The 23,419-nt window shown below is 49.7% G+C and overlaps 1 protein-coding gene across 1 annotated transcript in view; it reads right to left on the bottom strand.

Annotated features, from left to right (window-relative positions):
* The window catches only part of PPP5C (protein phosphatase 5 catalytic subunit), a 36,978-nt gene extending 14,822 nt beyond the window's left edge, over positions 1 to 22,156 (bottom strand). Inside the window, exons 1-9 of the mRNA XM_083627389.1 lie at positions 21,996 to 22,156; positions 15,833 to 16,074; positions 13,863 to 14,010; positions 9,245 to 9,366; positions 6,787 to 6,852; positions 5,193 to 5,291; positions 3,634 to 3,739; positions 1,681 to 1,823; positions 1,501 to 1,588 (exon numbers count right to left, since the gene is read on the bottom strand). Coding sequence (XP_083483515.1) covers positions 1,501 to 1,588; positions 1,681 to 1,823; positions 3,634 to 3,739; positions 5,193 to 5,291; positions 6,787 to 6,852; positions 9,245 to 9,366; positions 13,863 to 14,010; positions 15,833 to 16,074; positions 21,996 to 22,125 — 1,144 coding nt within the window. The 5' untranslated portion in view covers positions 22,126 to 22,156. The remainder of the gene's footprint in view (positions 1 to 1,500; positions 1,589 to 1,680; positions 1,824 to 3,633; positions 3,740 to 5,192; positions 5,292 to 6,786; positions 6,853 to 9,244; positions 9,367 to 13,862; positions 14,011 to 15,832; positions 16,075 to 21,995) is intronic.
* Between the last annotated feature and the right edge of the window lie 1,263 nt (positions 22,157 to 23,419).

A 23,419-nucleotide genomic window follows, 5' to 3' on the forward strand; every position in this document is an offset into this window, starting at 1 on the left:
TTTAAAAGGTAACAAAGTTAAGATACAATATACTGAATATGGGTACATAATAATGGAAAGTTCCAACAAGGTTTGAAATAAGGTAACAAATTGCTGATATTGCTACTACAAAGAACGCAGATCTGGAAGGTGTGGGGAAGTCCAATGGTTTTCTTTTTTGTTGAAAAAATCAGGAATTGTTTCTTGTATTTGGGTTTTTCTGTGTTGTGTTGAGTTGTCGAAATTATGAAGAGAAACGTAATAAAAATTATTTTAAAAAAAAAAAAAAAAAAAAAATAAGAAGGGCAAGCACAACCTGCTAGGCAGGAAGGAAGTGAAGGGGGGGTAGGGCTGTCCTCCCACATGGGGCGGTAAGCGTGTCCTAATTTTCAGAAAGCGTCCTAGTGGAGTTTGTGGGAGAGACAACCCATCCAAGATCCCCTTCTCCACGGCAGGAAAAGCCATCCTCGTTCCCTCCCAATAATTAGCCACAAATTAAGTGCAAGCGGCAAGTGCCATCTTAAAAGAAGTGCTTTTGGAAGAGAAGGGGATGTCTCTTCTCAGATGGTGCATCCTCAAAAAAGAGAGAGCTGCTTTTGTTGCGGCTCAGAACTGTTTCCCCCCTCTTGTGCAAATTTATGCCTGTTTAAATCGCTTAGGCCAGAGTTTCCTAAACGTGGGTCTCTGGCTGTTTTCGAACTACAGTTCCCATCACCCCTGACCACTGGTCCTGCTAGCTAGGGATGATGGGAGTTGTAGTCCCGAAACAGCTGGAGACTCAAGTTTGGGAAACCCTGGCTTGGTCGACCAAAACCTGATGCAATGAATCAACAAATATTTCATTTCGTGGAAGAAGGGTATAAATAGGTAAAAAAATAACTAAAATGGTGTTGGATTGGAAATAAGTGGTATTAGCAACAAAGTTAATAAGAATATGCAAAAATGAACTGATAATGGATGAAAACACTGAGTTATAAAATGTTAAGTTATAGAGATAAGATAAATGAAAGAGGGTAAGGATTTGCTGATTTGATTATTTAAATGGGAATACAAGAAGGGGAGGTGTGAGGAAGTCAAAGAAACAAGCAAATGAGTTTTAAGTTATGAAAAATAATTGTTTTTAATTTTTCTTGTTTTTTCTGTATGTTTACTTATTTTATTTTTTTTATTATGTGTTTTTGTATATTTGTCTTTGTAAAATCTTAATAAATATTTCTTAAAAAAAACAAAACAAATATTTCATTTCGTGCCTATTCCCTTGCTCGTAGCATTGATAGCCTTACTCTCCACCGCAGTAGCTCTGGGGCAGAGAACCTTCCTCGCACGAGGAAGGTCCCAGGTTCAGCATCTCCAGGTAGGAGAACAGCTGCTGCCAGTCAGTGCAAGCAATATGGAGCTAGATGGACCGATCGTCTGGCTCATTGTAAGGCAACTTGCTTTGCTCCTATGGGTACACAAGGCTACCCAATCCCCACCAGACAAATCATTCCACCCCAGTTCTTTGACCCCACCACCGCTCACCCGAATCTGGAGGTTGCCGATTCCTCTCGATCTTCCTGATATCGTCTAACGTTATGCCATCTTCACTGAAGAGGCCACCGTGCATTATCTACCCAGGGGGAGAGAAGAGAAGGAATAGCAAGGGTCACCAAGAGTGCTCAGCTGAGCTGCAGCCCCCCACCCAAGCGGCCGGCTGCTCACCAAGACTTTGCCATTGATGCACTGCGCCAGAGGTAGCCACTCAAAGACCTCGCTGAAGAGCTCAAACATCTGGGCTGTGTATTTGGCTTTGACCTCTCCCTCAAACCCATAGATCTGGTTCATATTGTCCGTTTCGTGGTTCCCTAGAGAGGAGGAGGAGTTAAAAGGCCAAAATGAAGGGGGATTTTGGTTCGAGTTTGCAGGAAAGGGCTTCACCCACCCTCCCATCCCTAAACTTCCAGGGCTGATGATATTACAGTCATACCTCGGAAGTCGAACGGAATCCGTTCGGGAAGTCTGTTTGAATTCCAAAACGTTCGGAAACCGAAGCGTGGCTTCTGACTGGATACAGGAAGCTCCTGCAGCCAATCGGCAGCCGCGGAAGCCCCGTCGGACGTTTGGCTTCCAAAATTAGTTTGCAAACCAGAACAGTCACTTCCGGGTTTGCACGTTCGGAGCCAAAACGTTCGAGAACTAAGCTGTTCGAAAACCAAGGTATGATTGTATCATCATCATCATGCCACTCATCTGATGGGGTTGCACCAGCTACTCTGAGTAGCTTCCAACAATATTAGGGAAAAAAATTAAGGATGTGAGAGTTGTTTGTGTTGGGATACTGCCGGGGAGACATGGGCATCAGGCAAGCCCCCAGCTGGCTCCAGCCACCGGCCAGCAGCCAGGCGATCACCAGTCTCCCTTGGAACAGCATCAAACAGCGACACGAGCCTCAGATATGTTTAGAGACTCGGCACGCTCTATCAGCAGAGTGAATGAATCATCTCACAACGGAAGTGGCAGACAGGGAAATGTGTAAGCGTATTTACAGCATTTATTCAGCATAGTTCAGGAACCAAGGGGAAAACATGTCTGCTTCCCTTCGTGTCTAGCAAACAGCAATACTAGCAAAAGCAATATACAAAATGGAAGTTCCCAGCAGACCGTGCTGGAAGTAAACAGGCATGTGACACACAACAGTCATGCCTGTTCCCTTTTAAGGTGGAAGGGAACTATATCCTAACAGTTTGGAGACCCCCTCACCGATTCCCCTCCCAGAACTAACATTCCCTGAAGATGGAGCCCAGTGCTTTTTGGGAATGTGTACTGCAGTATGCTGCAACAAACCGAAGACCCACCTGCTCTCACATTCTGCTTTCGCAGTGGCCCACCCGAAACATGTGGGAAGCTTGCAAGGAGGTTGAATGAGGGCCATTGCCCTCTCCACCCTACCTGTGTTTCCCCGCAGATGGCATTCAGGGGCACGCTGCCTTCAAGAGAGAAGAGGGAGGACAGCCACCAAGATCCCCCAAGAATGAAACAAAGCTCGGAAGCTAGAGCCACCCCCTTGCCCTTGAGAGACACACAATCTCAAGAGGAAAGCATCAGGGATGCACTCAGCAAACAGCTCAGGAATGCGGGCTCGTTACACTAAAAGCTCGTCATGGAAAGCCATAGGGTGGTATGGGAGGAGTGCCAGGCTTTTAAAGTCATATACGTGGGGCAGGGTGAGTGGCAAGAGGTTTCTAAAAGCATTTGATAAAGGCAGGATTCAAATCGCAAGAAACGAGATTCTGACTTCTGAATACCAGATGCTGGAAACCACAGCAGGGGAGAAGGAGGAGTTTGGATTTGATATCCTGCTTTATCACTACCTGAAGGAGTCTCAAAGCGGCTAACATTCTCCTTTCCCTTCCTCCCCCATAACAAACACTCTGTGAGGCGAGTGGGGCTGAGAGACTTCAAAGAAGTGTGACTAGCCCAAGGTCACCCAGCAGCTGCGTGTGGAGGAGCAGGGAAGCGAACCCGGTTCACCAGATTACGAGTCTACCGCTCTTAACTACTACATCACACTGGCTCAAATCCTGCTTGCGGCCATCCGACAGGTATCTGGCTGGGCAGATGTTGGACTAGATGGGCCAATGGCCTGATCCGGCAGGGCTCTTTTGATGCTCTTACCTCGAAGTAGGTGGAAATGATCTGGATATAGCAGCTTAAAACCGAAGAGCGTCAGGATCACCTCCACGGAGAAGGAGCCACGATCAACAAAGTCCCCGTTGAATATCTGTGGTGGGGAATCAGCTGTGCTCAAGGGAAAAAACCGTAAAATGCAGCCTTTCCATGGCAGGTCCATGTGGATTCCACACCTGCCCGCCCCAGCTTCCTTCTCCTCATCTGATACATCTCTTCCCCAAGAAATGTCATGCCTTGTCTAGAGCTCTTGGGAGGGCAAGCAAGACAGGTAAACACAAACTCAAGGATAGATTGCCGTGATGGGGCAGAGGGTGACAATGAGAGCAGGCGCCCAACGTGGCTTCAGAAGAGCTCAGGGAGCAATGACAGAAGCAGGTAAATGTTGCTATGCAAGGATCCTGCCCTCAGAGCAAAAAGACCAAATGAGAGGCAGGGAGGAGAGAGGTTCACCTGGAAGAAGCTCCAGAACATTCCAGCTCCTGTGGTTCTAGGGAGGTTCTGAAAACAAGCTCCAAAAGCCTGACCCTAGGCATCTTTACACAGAAGTAAGTCCCCTGATGGGACGCGGGTGGCGCTGTGGGTTAAACCACAGAGCCTAGGGCTTGCCGATCAGAAGGTCGGCGGCTCGAATCCCCACGACGGGGTGAGCTCCTGTTGCTCGGTCCCTGCTCCTGCCAACCTAGCAGTTCGAAAGCACGTCGAAGTGCAAGTAGATAAATAGGTACCGCTCCGGCGGGAAGGTAAACGGCGTTTCCGTGCGCTGCTCTGGTTCGCCAGAAGCCGCTTAGTCATGCTAGCCACATGACCCGGAAGCTGTACGCTGGCTCCCTCGGCCAATAAAGCGAGTTGAGCACCGCAACCCCAGAGTCGGCCACGACTGGACCTAATGGTCAGGGGTTCCTTTACCTTTACCTTTACCTTTACTAAAAGTGGCTTAAAGCAAGTAACAGCCACTGGAATCGGCCTGGCCCTGAAAAAACATAGGCGTCAAAGAGGTGTGTCTTCAGCATCTGCCAAAAGCTGTATAGTGAAGATGCCAGACGCGCTTCCAGGGTGTGGGTGTGGGTGGAAGTCACACAACTTAGGGGCTGCCACAGAGAAGGCCCTCACCTGTGCCACCACACACACACACACACACACACACACACACCCCTTGAAATTTTGGGGGTTTCTGAAAGTTACCAAGATGGCTCCCTCTGCTGATCTTAGCACCCGAGACAAGGTCTGCAGGGAAGGTGGCAGCCTCCAAGATCTCTCTCCCAGATAAATTCAGGTGCGCACAGAAGTTCTACAAATTGGCCTACAATTTTCCCGGGTGGAAGGAAACGCTTGCCCCCCCAGCAGGCCGGTTCCCTCACATCTGGGTGTGCGGAGAAGGGGGAATTGCGGGAAGTCATTGCTCCCTGCCATTTCTCCCTTTCCAAAGTCCGTCCATCTGTCCCCTGGCAGGAACCCACCAGCACAGTTCCCTTTCCACCCAAGGAGGGGGAGAAACAGGTGAACAAGCCCTACGGTGACCCTAGAGGAGTGGCAAGAAAGGATACATATGGATTCGTTTCCGACGGCAGCCCGTTCAATTCAAATATATTCAGGAGGTCGTAATACTGTCCGTGGGTGTCTCCGCAAACAGTTATTTTCTCTGTCTGGAACAAAAAATAAGCGGGGGACGGGGGCGGGGAAGGCAGAATAAGACAACAGAGGGAAGAGGCGTGAAGCTCAGCCAGATAATGCTTATTTATAACCAACTATTTTGGGATGCTTCTCCTCCTCCCACTCTTTGGATTTCCCCACACAAGACATCACGGTCTATCCCGCAAGAAGGAATCTACGCAGGGCACTATAGGGCTGGCGTGGTGAACCTGCGCAGAGGTGCCCTGCTCCAGAGGTTGCTGGACTCCGACCATTGGCTATGCTGGCCAGGGCTGAAGAGAGCTGGGAATCCAACCGTGCTTGGAAAGCCCAGGAGACTCCCTGCCCCTGTTTTAAAGGGATGGGTTGCCCGCAGAATTTGCAGGCGGTGTACGCCAACCCAGACTCCTTTAACGGTTCTGGCCTCCTTTGCAGAATGACAGCGCTGCAAATCTGCTGGCAAACCCCAAAAAGAGCCCTAGGCTCTCATGATTATTCCCAGTATGTCCTCGGAAGGAACAGCAGAGGTGATAGCAATAAGCGGTCTGAGCCTGTAATGTGGATAAACTTTTGTGCTGCCGTGGCGGCTCATGGGGACAGCAGTCACGAAGCAAGGCATGGCTGCAATCTCTCTGTGTGTGTGGAGCAAGAGAGAGAGAGAGATCACTTGGGGAGCCGTGATCTGGGAATCTGGGCATCATATGGCCAGGGATTCACCAAAATCTCAAGCTAATGGAACGTTAAAAGTTCTTAAGCATGGGATGCAGCACAGACACTTTTGAAAGAACGACTGTTCAAGGAGTTCTGAAAACCTGGAGATCTATTTGCAGAATGGATCTCCCAGGCCTTGATGGAAAAATGTAACTCATGAACCGCAGGCCGGAAGGAAAAATAGTAAGACTGCAGGTGATTTTCAGCTTATTTTGACTGATTTTATGTCGTTTGTAATGACTTAAGAAGGCATGGTTACTGCCCTGCGCATCTACAGAGCAGTATTCGGGAGTGGAGTTTTTTTTGACAGCTCCCTGTCTTTTTGTAATCCAGGGATGCTGAGGAACTTCTTTGGAGATACAGTGGATGCTCGGGTTGCAAACGTGATCCGTGCGGAAGGCACGTTCGCAACCCGCTCATTCTCAACCTGCAGCGCTGCGTCTGCACACGCGTGGGTTGCAATTTGGCGCTTCTGCTCATGTGCAAAGCGTGATTTAGTGCTTCTGCGCATGTGCTGAAACCTGGAAGTAACTTATTCTGGTACTTCCAGGTTCAGCGCAGTGCGCAACCTGAAAAAGTGCAACCTGAAGCGTCTGTAACCCAAGGTATGACTGTATTATTCTTTGTATGTTTCCTTTTTCCTTCTGGTTTGAATTTTTTATGTTATTTAAAAATCAATCAATAACATAAATTGTCCCCCAAATGGGGAGTTCTGAGAAGAAAAAAATTGTCAAGGAGGGAGGCAACAGACCTGCAGCTTTCAATTTAAGCGTTGTGGGCGCACAGAGAGACACGCACCTCTTTTAACGTCGTTTCTACTAGGGTGGGGAGTTTTGATAGCACCTCTTTCACTTGCACCAAGATCTGCAAGAAGGAAGAGAGAAGTCAGTCAGAGAGAGAGAGAGAGAGAGAGCAAGAGAGCACATATAGGCACGGTGGCAGAGAAGAAAGATGAATGCAAATCATTATTACATTTACATACTGTATTTTTCGCTCTATAGGACGCACTTTTCCCCCTCCAAAAATGAAGGGGAAATGTGTGTGCGTCCTATGGAGCGAATGCAGGCTTTCGCTGAAGCCTGGAGAGCAAGAGGGGTCAGTGCGCTCTCGCTCTCCAGGCTTCAGGCAGCTATCCGCAAGCCTTCTGAGCGCGGTGGGAGTTCCCCTGTTCTGGGGGCTGGGGTCGGGGGAAGCTCAGGTTTCCCCCGCCCCCAGCCCCGCAAGCTCCGGGAGCGGCAGCGAGGTTGTGCGCAATCTTGCCACTGCCCCTGGACCTGCTTCCCCCACCCCAGCCCCGCGGCTAAAAACGAAGCCAAGACAGCGAGCTTCTGCCAAAGGCACGCGCAGCCTCTCCCGGCTGGAGAAGTTGCGCGCGGCTAAAGAGGAAGCCAAGACAGCCAGCAGGATGGATCCCGCTCGCTGTCTTGGCTTCTTTTCTTTTTGGGGTAGCGGGGGGGGGATTTCCCCCCCTTTATTTCCCCCCCTAAAAACTAGCGAAAAATATGGTACCACCTTTCTTCCAAGGAGCTCAAGCATGTGGCGTACATGATTCTCCCTCTCCACGTTTTATTCAAACGACAGCCCTGTGAGGGTGGCTAGGCTGAGAGGCAGCGACTGACCCAGAGTCACCCAGGCAGCTTCAGGACCAGTGGGGATCTGAACCCTGGTCTCACAAGCAATCTAACCCAGTGGTTCTCAAATGTTTTTCGTCTGGGCCAGAGTGGCTGGGGCAACCCAGCCAGATGGGCAAGGTACTACTACTACTACTACTACTACTACTACTACAACTACTACATAATAAAAGTTTGCTTGCGCCACACTTGCTTGCGGCCTAGGACCCACGTACCTACAGGACCGCCTCTCCTGGTATGCCCCGCGGAGGACCTTAAGGTCCACAAATGACAACACCTTGGAGGTCCCAAGTCGCAAGGTGGTTAGATTGGTCTCAACTAGGGGCAGGGCCTTTTCAGTACTGGCCCCGACTTGGTGGAACGCTCTGTCACAAGAGACTAGGGCCCTGCGGGACTTGATATCTTTCCGCAGGGCCTGCAAGACAGAGCTGTTCCGCCTGGCCTTTGGTTTGGACTCAGTCTGACCCTTATGTTTCCCTCCCCTTATGGTTTTGATCTCTGGGCTACTATTAAAATGAGGCTGCATTTTAAATTGCATTTTAACCTGTATTTTAAATTGGGGTTTTTTCCCTATTATGTTTTTACTGTAATTTTACTGGTGTTAGCCGCCCTGAGCCCGGCTCTGGGCGGGGAGGGCAGAGTATAAATAAATGTTTTATTATAAAATTTTTAATTGATAAGAAATACATTGGAGAACAAGAAGAAACAACTCCTAGCAGTGCTCAGTTCTAAAAATATCTCTATCCGTATTCTGCAAAAAAATTAAAAAATTACACTATCCTATACTACACTGAAATGTTTAAATGTTTCTTTAGATTGTCCTTGAATCTTCCCGCCATCCTCACCTTCCACACCCTTTGAGAACCACTATTCTAACCACTACACCAAGGGGGGACGGGATGGGGAAGAAGAGTCGAGGCTTCCAATGGGCTTGAATTAGCTTAGATCAACCTTTGCCATTCTCTTGCCCTCCAGAGGTTTTCGACTACAACTCCTATCATCCCCGGCCAGGACTGCTGAGAGCTGACCTAGGACAGGGCCTTCTCAGTAGCTGTTCCCCTTTGGTAGGATGCCCTCCCTAGTAAGGTGCGCCTGTCTCCCTCATTAATGTCATCCAGGAGGAATCGAAAAACATTCCTGTTCACTCGGGCATTTGTGGGCTGAAAGATACCATTTCTAACCCTGAAATTATTAGCTGGGAGTATATGTGCGACTGTTTTTAAATGTCCTTAATGATTTGAAAAGCCTGTTCTGCTGCCTGCCATCCTGGCCTCCTTTGGAAGAGCAGGGGAGGAATTTAAATAAACACGTACTTGGCGAAAACGTCACGTGACTGTGGTCCACAAGTGCCAATGGCCTGCTGCGGTATGTACTGTGCATGAGATATGCCTTCAATTACAGGCAGGTTGCAATGATCCCCTTAGAGCAGGCATGTCCAGCTCCCAAGAGATCTACCAGGATCAGCTGGGGATCTACCGGTAGATCGCAATCTACTGGTTGGACATCCCTGCCTTACAGCAACCCTTTAAACCTCTTGCAGCTCCATATCATAACATAGAGAACCCAGCGTTTCTGCAGCCCTGGGGGGCGGCTCTCAAGGGAGGAAGAAGAGGAGGAGGAGTTACCTGATAGGCACATTTCCTGTGGAGCTTCTTTTGATCCTTGTACCACTGCATTAATTCCTTCATGAACGCAAGCGTCACTTTCCCGTTGTCCAGCTTCGGGCCACTGTACTCATCCTCAATGGCTGGGGAAGCAGGAAGATGGAAGTGAGTGGAGGGGCAGAACGCAAACACAAGGTCAGCCTAGCATCACACGGGGACGGGGGACATAGCTGTCAAGCGTCCCTCATTTGGTGGGACAGTCCCTTATCCCAGCGCCACGTCCCGCTGCTGTCCCTTATTGATGACGTCCCTTAAATAAGCTACTGAAGGTAATGGGGCCCTTTCTATGTCCAGCTGTCCTTTGCCAACAACAAATTGTTGCTGTTTTTTTTGTGTTGAATATATGCTATATGGTAATTTATGGACCTAATAGGTATCTAAAGCCATTTACACGCAACAAAATCTGTATTTTATCAAAGTAATTGTTGATCCCTTATTTTGGCTGCTGATCCCCTATTTTCGAGGCTGCTGGTCCCTTATTTTCAAATCTGTAAGTTGACAGCTATGACTCGGGGGGGGGGGGGGAGTCCGCCTGCCCCTTGGCACCCCAAGCGACCACCCAGGTAACACCCACTGCGTTACAGGTAAGCAACTTTGGGTTCAATACCTCCCCCTTGCCTTTCACTAACGGCTCCATCCCAAGCTGCCCCGGGAGCCTTTTTCCTTCTGGCAGAAGAGATTTTAAAAGTTCCAAGCAGACAAAGCTGGGCACCTCATCGCCCTCCCGCATTGCTTTACCAGTTTTCCAGAGTGTGGGCACGACACCTGATCCCCAGAAACAATCACAGAAACCTAGAATTGGAGGGGACTGTGAATATCATCTAGTCCAATTCCATGCAATACCGAATCTTTTGTCCTAAGTGGGGCTCAAACCCATGACCCTGAGATGCCTGAGATGGAGGCGGGCAAGTGTCTGCATGTTCACCTCAGAACAGTACCGTTTCTGCAAAACCAAAGTGCCTTGCCAGGGTTCCCTTCCTGTAATTGAAAAGCCTGCCGCTGCCTTTCCGCTAATTGGGCTGAACTGCCAAACTCGAAGGACAGCAAATTTCCCTCCGGCTCCTCCGAATGCCAGGAGGCGCGAGGAAGGCCCCTGCTTGCAGAAATAAGCTTTGAATGCAGAATCCGTCCAGGATGAAAGCGTGCAGTGGCTTAGTCCAGACAGTGAGATTAAGGGACGCAGCTCGTGCCAGCAGCTGGCCCGCAGAGGAGAAGACCAGTCTATTTATTTTTCCTGATTAAGCCTCTCCACGCCAGGGATCTATTTATGATCAGAGATCTTGATCTATTTCGGGCGCTGTCAGAAAAACCTTGGCGCAGCCTCCCGTGCGAAATGGCATTAGTCACCAGCATGAGGATGGCAGGGCTCCCTTGGAAAGGAGGGATGCTGGGATGAGGAGGTGGTGCTGCCCGGCGATGGCAGCGGCCCCCAATCCAGACCCCAACAAGCAGGGGTCCAAACTAGCTAAAAAGGGGTTCCATCCAACAGAAGCTTGAAGTGGCTGCAAGCAGCAACCTTAGCCTTGCGCCAAGTCAGAGACCTCCTCGTTGCCTTTGCTTTTTGACTTCTAAGAAGCCTGATCTCTTTCCTTCTGGTCCTTATCTCAAGCCTCTCTTGAAACCTCTTTCAGACAGTGTTCTAGAGAATCCCCAGGATTTCCGAGTGAAAAGATCAGTAATGGCAGATACTTTGGCCAGTACGTTTCCAAGCACAATTCAAATTGTTTGTGCTGACCTTTAAAGCCCTAAATGGTCTCGGTCCGGTATACCTGAAGGTGCGTCTCCACCTCCATCGTTCTGCCCGGACACTGAGGTCCAGCACTGAGGGCCTTCTGGCAGTTCCCTCGCTACAAAAGGTCAAGTTACAGGGAACCAGGCAGAGGGCCTTCTCGGTAGTGGCACCCTCCCTATGGAACGCCCTCCCACCAGATGTCAAAGAGAAAAATAACTACCAAACTTTTAGAAGACATCTGAAGGCAGCCCTGTTTAGGGAAGCTTTTAATGTTTAATAGGTTATTGTATTTTAGTGTTCTGTTGGAAGCCGCCCAGAGTGGCTGGGGAAATCCAGCCAGATGGGCGGGGTATAAATAATAAATTATTATGGGCCTCTTCTCGAGCACATCCACTATTCACTCGAGGTGTCAGGGACTGAGTGGACGAGGAGGAGCGGTTGGAGGCACCGGCCAGAAAACCCCCAAGGGAAATCCCAGAGGAGAATGGCTCAGAGCCTTGGGATACTGAAGAAACAACAGGGTTTAGTGAGCAGGAGGAACCCGTGACAGGGAGCAGTTCAGACTCTGAGGCTGAAGCAGAGGAGAGGGGGTGAAGAGGCTGCTGGAGAATTCAGGGAGTCTCCCCCTCCTGCTGCGACAAGAATGCACAGAATAATGAAGAGGGCAGAAGAGAGATCAGAGGTGCGCAGACACAGTTTGAGACTGCTTGGGAAATGTCCGGGAGAGGAGGAGCCTTAGAGCGGGTGGAAGGCAGGAACCTTCAGTCCTGGCAACTGCTCTATGGGGGCAAGACCTGCTGGGAAGTGTTGTTGACTTGTACACCATTTCCTTGAATAAAGAGTTGAGTTCACTGACAACCGATTCTGCATCTTCCTGCTGACCTTCATCTGACTCCAGCCCTGACGCACGGCAATGCTAGAGTCCTGTGTGAGCACCTTGAAGTATGTCCCAGAATCCTCTGCAGTATGCAAGAGTTCCACAGCAGATATGCAGAGACTCCCGAGCACAGGAAGTTTGAGAACCACTGGGCTCGAGTCCAGCAGTTAAAAGATCTACTCTAGCACACAGCCTTGGGAAGAAACTGGAGACAAGCAATTAAGAACAGGGAGCACAGGAGACGATGCATACGATCATGAGCCGTGCCCCAAATCAGACACCACAAAGCATGCTGGGTAATTAGGCCCTGTGGCACATCTTTCAGGCCATCAGAGGGCTTGTTCCTGCCTCTTCCAGCCCTCTCTTTACCTGTGATCATTACTATGAGGGTTTGGTCTCCGCACAGAGCATGTTAAAACACCTGTCAGAATGGCTGATGCCTGAAACTTTAGCAATGGGGTACTGATTAGAGCCTCGCTGAAGATGTCTCATCAATCATCAATACCAGGGAAGATTCTGGAGCAGATCATTAAGCAAACAGTCTGTGAGCACCTAGAAAGGAATGCTGTGATCACCAATAGTCAGCATGGATTTCTGAAAAATAAGTCGTGTCAGACTAACCTGATCTCGTTTTTTGACAGAATTACAACCCTGGTAGATGAAGGGAACGCAGTGGATGTAGCCTACCTTGATTCCAGCAAGGCATTTGACAAGGTGCCCCATGATATTCTTGTAAAGAAGCTGGTAAAATGCGGTCTTGACTATGCTACCACTCAGTGGATTTGTAACTGGCTGACTGACCGAACCCAAAGGGTGCTCATCAATGGTTCCTCTTCATCCTGGAGAAGAGTGACTAGTGGGGTGCCACAGGGTTCTGTCTTGGGCCCGGTCTTATTCAACATCTTTATCAATGACTTGGATGATGGACTCAAGGGCATCCTGATCAAATTTGCAGATGACACCAAACTGGGAGGGGTGGCTAACACCCCAGAGGACAGGATCACACTTCAAAACGACCTTGACAGATTAGAGAACTGGGCCAAAACAAACAAGATGAATTTTAACAGGGAGAAATGTAAAGTATTGCACTTGGGCAAAAAAAATGAGAGGCACAAATACAAGATGGGTGACACCTGGCTTGAGAGCAGTACATGTGAAAAGGATCTAGGAGTCTTGGTTGACCACAAACTTGACATGAGCCAACAGTGTGGCAGCTAAAAAAGCCAATGCAATTCTGGGCTGCATCAATAGGAGTATAGCATCTAGATCAAGGGAAGTAATAGTGCCACTGTATTCTGCTCTGGTCAGACCTCACCTGGAGTACTGTGTCCAGTTCTGGGCACCACAGTTCAAGAAGGACACTGACAAACTGGAACGTGTCCAGAGGAGGGCAACCAAAATGGTCAAAGGCCTGGAAACGATGCCTTATGAGGAACGGCTAAGGGAGCTGGGCATGTTTAGCCTGGACAAGAGGAGGTTAAGGGGTGATATGATAGCCATGTTCAAATATATAAAAGGATGTCACATAGAGGAGGGAGAAAGGTTGTTTTCTGCTGCTCCAGAGAAGCGGACACGGAGCAATGGTTCCAAACTAGAAGAAAGAAGATTCCACCTAAACATTAGGAAGAACTTCCTGACAGTAAGAGCTGTTCGACAGTGGAATTTGCTGCCAAGGAGTGTGGTGGAGTCTCCTTCTTTGGAGGTCTTTAAGCAGAGGCTTGACAACCATATGTCAGGAGTGCTCTGATGGTGTTTCCTGCTTGGCAGGGGGTTGGACTCGATGGCCCTTGTGGTCTCTTCCAACTCTATGATTCTATGATTCTATGTCTCATGTGGATTAGCAGGAAGCTTGGAAGTTCCCCTCTGGGTTTCAGCTGCACTTTGAGCACCTTGCCCCAGTCAGGTTGCAGTCAACCCCCCCCAGTATCCACTGTAACAGCTTCCCCCTGCCACATCCTCTATGAACTCACTCATGTTCTCTATGTCCAGGGAGTCCACCACAGACCGCTTGTGCTCATCACTGGCGATGGCCCGCTCAAAAGCCTTCTGCTTCACAATCTTATTGCACTCCTGATACTTCATCTTAGCATCCTTGTCGTTCGGCTTCACCTTGACAACCTGTGGGCAGAGGAGGGTATTTATATATATTCATCATCTACAAGTTGGGAATCTCGTAAATTCAGGCCTGAGCCTTTGTGTGCAACACCAATTTCTCAAAATGCGGTTTTAAATGGATAACAAATTTATTATGCTGCATTACAATTATTACTGTGTATTTACAAGATATTGTAAACCGTCCTGAAACGTGGCCTATGAAGTCAGGTAATAAACAAGCTACTTTGACATGTTTCTCTCCTCTTTTTGCTCTCCATCACAAAAAACCTACAATGTCCTCACACACACTATGTTGGCACATGGAGCTGTATCCATTTTTTGCCGCATCTGCTCCATTTCTTGCCAAAACCTTTCCAACCAACAACACGCAGCTCCCCTTGTCCACAGGCCTTGTCTGCCACACACTCTTAAAAACTTCTGAGCAAATAGAATGCTTATGAACATTCCTGAGCCACTGAGCTACTGGATAAAGGTAAAGGTAAAGGGACCCCTGACCATTAGGTCCAGTCGTGGCCAACTCTGGGGTTGCGGCGCTCATCTCGCTTTATTGGCCGAGGGAGCCTGCATACAGCTTCCGGATCATGTGGTCAGCATGATTAAGCCGCTTCTGGCGAACCAGAGCAGTGCACGGAAACGCCATTTACCTTCCCGCCGGAGCGATACCTATTTATCTACTTGCACTTTGACGTGCTTTCGAACTGCTAGGTTGGCAGGAGCAGGAACCGAGCAATGGGAGCTCACCCTGTCACGGGGATTTGAACCGCCGACCCTCTGATCGGCAAGTCCGCGTCCCCCGAGCTACTGGATAGGGTGGGCTTATATCACTCTGCTGAAACTGGAAGCCATCTACATTTACCTCGGGGTTTTGCCCCTCCCCACTCTTAGCACCTCTGAGGGGATAAATTGACAGAGCATTCCCCACCCCAAAACCCCTGCATATTCTGTCCTTAACCTGATATTCCTTTCGTCTCTGACCACTGCCAAGGCTGGCGCTGTGGTCTAAACCACTGAGCCTCTTGGGCTTGCCGATCAGAAGGTCGGTGGTTTGAATCCCCGCAATGGGATGAGCTCCCATTGCTCCCAGCTCTTGCCAACCTAGCAGTTTGAAAGCATGCCAATGCAAGTAGATAAATAGGTACTGCTGCAGCGGGAAGGTAAACAGCGTTTACCATCACGGTGTTCCGTTGCACCAGAAGCGGTTTAGTCCTGCTGGCCACATGACCCAGAAAGCTATTTGTGGACAAATGCTGGCTCCCTCGGCCTGAAAGTGAGATGAGTGCCGCAACCACATAGTCGTCTTTGACTGAACTTAACTGTCCAGGGGCCTTTTACCTTTTATTGTCAGAGCTCCACAAAGCCAATTTCTGGGTGGCCAATTGCAATCACCCTTCCCCATCTTGCCCAGAACAATAATGCCATCCGAAATGAAGGTGTGTGTGTGTGTGTGTCTTTGGACATGTGTCTTCTCTAACTCTGTCCTGGAGCTTGGAGAACATGGAACATCAGGAATCTGCTACATTGCTCAAAAGAGGTTCCTTTGTTACTTTGCCACACTCTCGTGTGAATGAGAGAAGGCCACACTCCTCCCACAAGTCTTCTGTCTGAGTAGCGGGACTGGGGAGAGGAAGAGGGTCGTGGTGGTGGTGGTCTGGCATTGTCCACAAATAATGGCTGGCTAGAAAGCCGAGCCAAGATTTGTGGACTTCTGAGGAATTATTCAAAGCTGACACTGGCTTCGCAATCTTAGCCCAGTGTGAAGCAACACCCCCCCCACCATTGCACCAACCCTAGATGCTCAAGAGGAGAAAGCCGCCACCCTGCTTACCGTCTCATAGTCCCGCAAGGCTGCCTTGAACTTGCCCAGGGCCATGTTGCTGGTGGCCCGCCTATAATAGCCTTTGATGTACTTCTTGTCCAGCTCGATGGACTTGGTGGCATCGGCCAGGGCGTAGCCGTAGCATTCCGTCCGCAAGTAGGCCAGGCTCCGGTTGCCATAGTAGATGGCGTTGGTAGGGTTCAGTTCAATGGCCTGGGTGTAATACTTCACGGCGTTCTCATAGTCCTTTGCTGGGAGAAGAGGGAAGGAAAGGCAGGAAACAGCTGTTATTAGGGAGCCATTGCATGCTGCCAGAAGCACCCCTTTGGCTACGGAGCCTGGAGGTGCAACTAAACAGATGCCAAGCTTTTATTATTTCATTAAATTTCCAATACTGCCATGACAGGGCGGTTTAAAATATAAAAGCACAAAAATGCACAACAAAGCAACAAACAAAAGCTGTTATTCACACAAGGAAGAGATGGAAGGCGAGGTGTGAGAAGCTAATCCGTGGAAGGCTCACCTGTGCCGTTTACACGCAGGAGTGGGCTATGCACAAAATCAGAGAGCTGAAAGGGACCTTGAGGGTCAACTAGTCCAGCCCCCTCCAATGCAGGGATCTCAACCCGCTTTGCTTTGCATGAGTATGTCTAAACTGCTTTTAAAGTCATCAGAGTTGGCATGAAGAGGACAAAGAGACTGGGGAAAAGCAGGTCGTGATATCCCAAAAGTTCTCCTCTCTTCTGTCAAGAGGAAGCAACATTCCTCCATGACAGGAAGAGGCACCCTGGGAAGGGGGACCTAACTCTGGTGCAATTCACCTAAATGTTCAAGCAGAAAGGCACACAGTGCATATAGCTCAGTCGGTAGAGCCTGAGACTCTCAGGGCTGTGGGTTTGAGCCCCACACTGGGCAAAAGATTTTTGCATCGCAGGGGGTTAGACTAGACTAGACAGTTCCTTCCAATTCTATGATTCTTCTATAAAGAAGAATCCACATTTTAGCTCCCTTCTGGTGTTACCTTCTTGGCCAGCAAAAGACATTGACCTCAGCCTGAACATGACCCAAGGTCACCTCTAGATGATACGTTAATAGCTTAGACCAGCTTCCCCCAAGCTGCTGGCCTCCAGATGGGAGTATCAGGTTGGTGGAAGCTGGTCAAGACCAAGGTGATAGCTGTATGGTAAGCAGACACATGTCTGTGCAGCCGCTTCCTTTCCTACACAAGCCCCGAGGCACCTGTGAACAACAACCACCACCCTGTTCCTTATTGCCTAAGAATCAGAAACACAAATGCAGATCCACAGGTGCTCCATTCATCATGTGTTTCCGCTGTTCCCATTATGTCCACCCCACAGACTTTCCCTCCCCACACTGCGATGCTGGTAAGATGGACTGTTGGCTACTCCCAAAGTGCAGAGGTGGGCGGGTCTTTTGGGGGTGCATTCCCCCATTCAGCTTCACTATAAACCTCCACAGCTTCAGCCCCTCCCTCTTGCATGAATATAACCTCAGTTTCTTTGGCCTTGCCCATCTCAAAGCAGCCCCCAGACATGGTTTTAGGGTTCCCACAACCCGATCAGAGATGGACAAGAAAGGCATAGCTGCATGTTATCGGCACGCTGGTGAAATGGAAGCCCAAACCTTTGGATGACTCCCCTCTTGTGGTTCCATGTAGATGTTAGAGCGCGGGGGACAATACAGACCCCCCTGGAACCCCGTAAGCTAAGGGGCAAAGAGCAAGAGCTCTCCCTCACCATCATCTGGGCATGCCCGTCCAGGAAGGAGCAAAACCACCAAAGAGCCTCCAAAGTCTAGCCCCAACAGACAATCCAGGCAGATACCAACGGCAGTGGTATCAAAAGGAGCTGAGGTTCAGGAAAACTAACAGAGCAGCACTCCTCACTCCATCCTCCTGGCCCACTCTCAGGTGTAAAGTCATCCACTGGCAAAGTAAGCCTTCGTCTGTCTCATAACTGGGCCTGAAGCCAGACTGCAACGGATCCGGGTCATCAGCGCCCTCTAAGGCTGAACAACCGTCCTCAGGCCCCCTCCAGACAGAAAAGCTGATGAGACTGATCCACCATCTCTAAGCCACAAACCTGGTGAGCTGTAAAATGCCAACGGATGCAGAGCTTTGGACAGCACAGCAAGCAGCGTACCAACTTCCTGTGCCCAAAACGAGCTAGTTAAAAGCATCTCCTTGCTTTGCTTTTCCGCTTACAGCCTGGAAAGGTCTTCAGCCGGGCACTCCATACAGAGGGGCGCTGGTTCCCCTTCCTCAAACAGGTCTCAACGTAGGGTGGGAGAGCCTTTTCTATTGCTCTCTCCATCGCAAAGGCAACCAGGACCCAATCCTGTCCCCAGAGCTTATTTTTCCTTTAAAATCTTTTTTAACCATGCACACGCATACCTAGGAGCAAGTCCCACGGGGTGCATGCATAGGAAGGAGCTGTTAAACAGACCTTGGAGGCCCAATAAAATTATGGAAGGAAATGACTCCTGTCTCATGGGGCAGCTAGGAGAGGACATTCTCATTGACAATAATACTCCTCTTTAAATAAGCTCTTCTGCTTACTTGCTTAAGAATGCTGGAGAGACCAGCCAGATGGAGATATCAGTAGCCAAGATGCCGTCCAGAAATCTCCATGTGGTCCCAAATAGACCCATGCAAGCCACAAAATGAACCTAGAGCCCAGCTAATTTCTAACACTGCCAATGGGGCTTACTTCTGAGTAGACAGGACTGTGCCATTAAACAACTTTCTGTACCCAGAATCAGGGTGATAAAGAGTGACAAAATGGAAAGGTTCCTGTAAACCTTTAACAGATATTTTAGCAAGAAGCAAAGATTCTGATTTGCCTTAAGGATTTAAAGTTAGAACTTGGGTAGAAATAACGCTAGAGTGACGACACAATCAAATTTCCACCAACAAATTACAAGATATGCGTTTTATGTATGCAGTGCCAGTGAGGACAGAAACCAAGAGTACATTACGGCTCTGCTGAACTGAAATAACCAAACATGTGAATGTGGGGCAAGTTCCCGCAGCTTACTTGACAAAATATAAAGAGACAGAATTACTCCAGAAAATAGAGAGAAATGTGCACATTTCCATATATGTGAAGCTGCCCTCACTTGTCTCCATGGATCCGCAGACGCCAGAATTACGAGGCTATAAAAACATCTTGTTTCAGGGCATGAGCCAACATCACAGGGGATTAAAGGAGAACCACATTCTGAAAGTTGGCAGAGGTTCTACTGAATGCAACAGAGTCCAAGAGGCCTGGATTGTTTAATTACAGAGTTGGTCATCATGTGACCCGAGGGCACAACGAAAGGTTAAGCATCATGGCTGCAGGAAGGCAGAAAAGCCTCCCAAATCCATCTTTAAGAGCCTGGTGTCAAGGAAGGTGGTGGAGGCTTAAGAACAAGAGCTGATAGAGGCCTACTTGAAGGAAACCCCATTCTGCCATATCCCAAAATGGGAAGATGGACCAAGTCAGATCATTGGTCTATATAGCCCAGTCTTGATTGGCAGTGGCAATCCAGGATTCCAGGCAGAAGACATGCACAGCCTCACCTGGATTTAACCTGGCACCTTCTGCATGCCAAGCAGATGTTCTACGCCTGAGCTGTCACACTTGCTCTAATAATCTGGGTCACTCCTTTACACTCTCCTAAACAACACACCTCCACCACTTACTCAGCCAGAATTTCCCCATTCATCTTAAGATTCAACCCTCCTAAGAAAGTTATTGGGGAGAAAACCTCTTCAACAAGGTCATCTACTTCCTCACTGGGTGCTGTGGATCCAGCCTGCTGTCCAGCAATGCCTGCAAAACTCTGCAAATCTGCTGCCACCTCCAGAGATTAGGATCCCTTTGAATGCTAATCCTGCAAATTGACCACAATGCTTCCCAGCCCTGAATAGATCATTCTAGTGGACAGACGGTGTGTCATGGGATGGAAAGTAGAAAGTCTACTTGCTTGCAATTAACAGGGAGGGAGGAAGACCATTAACCTGTAATTTGCCCGGCGTTTTTCCTACCTAGGGGACATCAAGAACCCAAGTATGGCTAACTTCACATGTTCAATTCACAGAAAGTTATTTGTTCCCGTGCGGGAAGCAAGGGAAGTGGTGGCTGCCCGGCTGCCCAACACATCTCACCTTTAACTCCCCATGTGAAGCACATGCTTCTGCACATGTTTCTCCAATATGACATGGTCCCTTTAACAACCCTTCTTCTCCCCCATGGAACCACAGATAACCCACCAACATCCTAAAAAAAACCTTCCAAGGAAGCCACTGTAGGTAGACCTGTGTTCCCATAAGTCACTCTGCCCCAAGAGGACTCTTCTTCCTTCCAAGCCAATATTAAGTCCTTCGCTTTGCTGCAAAATCCAATGGGTCCCAATTACAAACATGGTTGACTCCAATTGAAGACTGGAAAGAGCCTTTTGACAGCAGGAGCTTATTCCACAGCAGAATAATGTACTTCAGAAGGTGATAAGGCAGGAGTTGTCTGGCCTCCTATCAGGGGGATGCTGTTGCAGCCGAATTCGCCGCTCAGCCAAAGGGGTTGAGCTGGATGACCTTTGGGAACCTTCCCAATACTATGATTCTATGCCCTTTACCCAATGAGCCCCCTCTGGTGGACGAGCCCAGGACCCGTTTCGTACTTCCTCCCTCACTGACTGGGGCCCCCTCGCCACACACATCCCAAGGGACCATCTTCCTCGAAACCTCCTCCGCAATCAAATGGAGCCAGTGGTAGGGTTGCCATATGTCCTCCTTTTCCAGGACACGTCTTCTTTTTCACAGGTGTGTAAAATAAGAGTCATCATAGCGTTCCATGGTTAAAAGCGGAAGTTGGCAAATGTGTCCTTTTTTATCTTCAACATTTAATAATAATAATAATAATAATTTATTATTTATACCCCGCCCATCTGGCTGGGCTTCCGCAACCACTCTGGGCAGCTTCCAACAATATATTAAAATACTGTAATCCATCAAAGATTAAAAACTTCCCTAAAGGGGGCTGCCTTCAGATGTCTTCTAAAAGTCTGGTACTTGTTCTCTTTGACATCTGATGGGAGGGCGTTCAACAGGGCGGGTGCCACTACCGAGAAGGCCCTCTGCCTGGTACCCTGTAACTTGGCTTCTCGCAGGGAGGGAACCGCCAGTAGGCCCTTGGCGCTGGACCTCAGTGTCTGGACAATGGGGGTGGAGATGCTCCTTCAGAACGGAAGCACTCGGATTATGAGCTCTGGACTAGTAAAGGTAAAGGGACCCCTGACCATTAGGTCCAGTCGTGATCGACTCTGGGGTTGTGGCGCTCATCTCGCTTTATTGGCCGAGGGAGCTGGCGTACACCTTCTGGGTCATGTGGCCAGCATGACCAAGCCGCTTCTGGCAAACCAGAGTAGCGCATGGAAACGCCGTTTACCTTCCCGCTGGAGCTGTACCTATTTATCTACTTGCACTTTGACGTGCTTTTGAACTGCTAGGTTGGCAGGAGCAGGGGCCGAGCAACGGGAGCTCACCCCGTCGCGGGGATTCGAACCGCCAACCTTCTGATTGGCAAGTCCTAGGCGCTGTGGTTTAACCCACAGCGCCACCCGCGTCCCTGGACTAGGACCAGGGTTCAAATTCCCATTCCGTCAGGAAGCTCACTGGGTATGACCTTGGGGGCCAGCGGCAGCCTGTCAGCCTAACCTACCTCACAGAGTTGTTGTGGGGGTTCAACGGAAAGTGTGGGAGGGTGAAGGGGAGGAGCCATGCAGATTACTTCGAGCTCTTTGGAGAAGGCAGGAAATTAATGCAATAAAAAATAATTTTTATGCTCCCCCTCATTAGTCCTCTCTCACACAACCACCCCCCATGGGTGGCACAGGAGGCCCCTCCCTCACTCCCCCTTATCTCTTCCCCCACATTGGGACCCCCCCTCCAAACTCTAATCAAAAAGCCCCCTCCCCACAAGCAGCCCAGCCCTCCCACTGGCCACCTCTTCACTCAGATGCCCCCATTAGCTCCTCCCCTCTGGCAAACCCCGCCCCTTTCCTATGACTCCTCCCCTCCCGGCTCCGCCCCTTTCCCGACTCCCCCCCTGCTCCCCCTAGGTGCCCCGCCCCCTTCCCCTCACGGCTCCTCCTCCCTGCCGGCCGCTACCTTTGAAGAAGTCGTTGGCCTGCGTCTTGAGGGCCTCGGCCCGCTCCAGCGCCCCCGGCTCGCCCTCCTGAGGCGGCCGCCCGGAGCTCCCGCCGCCGCCGCCGTTCTCCGCCCGCTCTCCCTCCGCCATCGCCGCCGGGCCGTAAAGCGAGCCGCCCTGACAACCAGCGAGCAAAGGGAGGAGGGGGAGAGAGAGCCCACCAGCCGTCAAGCGCGGCGGTCGCAAACAGGCACCTAGCGGGAAAAGAGCGCGGAGCGGGGGGCGGAGCCGGCGGGGGGACGTCACTTGACTGACGTGCGGAGGAAAAGGCTTGGCGCCCATGCGCAGAACCGAAGCTGGGAGGAATCCTGGTGGTTTCCCTTCTCTCGCGCCGAGGAGGCGGGGCCTGAGCGACGCTCCTAACCACAGAGAGGGAAGCGAAGGGGATTCCTGCCTCAGACACCGGCCTAGAGCGTCCTCCAGGGCGAATGGAGGCGGAGCCAGCGCCGTGATAGGCCGGCAGCCTAAGAAGGAGGCGTTACGCGATTGGTTGCGGCGGTGCCCGGAGAGCCACGATTGGTTGCTTTGTTAGGATAGACCGGCTTCGAGAGCGAGGTGGAATGTCATTGGCCCGTGCCTATTTGCAGCTGGCAGGGGACGGCCTGTCGTCCTCTGAGCGCGTCACTTGCGTTGGAACACAGCGGAGGGGGAGGATCAGTGGAAAGAGGGAGATCCTGCGGAACGACGCAAATGCATGCGGGGGAATCTAAATCATAAATCGGACGTTGTTTTTTTATTGGAGAAAACCTTCGTCCTAAAGGATTCCACAGCAGCGTACAAAATGTGTATTGTGTTGCTTTATTGTTATAGCAATATATTCAGATCATTTTTAATACTATATATTAATATCTATTAGGCATATATGAGAGCCAGTGTGGTGTAGTGGTTAAGAGCAGTAGTCTCGTAATCTGGGGAACCGGGTTCGCGTCTCCGCTCCTCCACATGCAGCTGCTGGGTGACCTTGGGCCAGTCACACTTCTCTGAAGTCTCTCAGCCTCACTCACCTCACAGAGTGTTTGTTGTGGGGGAGGAAGGGAAAAGGAGATTGTGAGCCGCTTTGAGACTCCTTAAAGGGAGTGAAAGGCAGGATATCAAATCCAAACTCTTCTTCTTCTTCTTCTTCTATATATCTATTAATATATTCGATATCAATATCTGTATACTATAAAGATATAGATATCTATATAATATATAGATATTTTTCCTCAGTAGTGATGTATGGAAGTGAGAGCTGGACCATAAAGAAGGCTGATTGCCGAAGAATTGATGCTTTTGAATTATGGTGCTGGAGGAGACTCTTGAGAGTCCCATGGACTGCAAGAAGATCAAACCTCTCCATTCTGAAGGAAATCAGCCCTGAGTGCTCACTGGAAGGACAGATCCT

The sequence above is a fragment of the Podarcis filfolensis genome (assembly GCF_964270895.1).
Source record: "Podarcis filfolensis genome assembly, chromosome: 8".
Lineage (NCBI taxonomy): Eukaryota > Metazoa > Chordata > Lepidosauria > Squamata > Lacertidae > Podarcis > Podarcis filfolensis.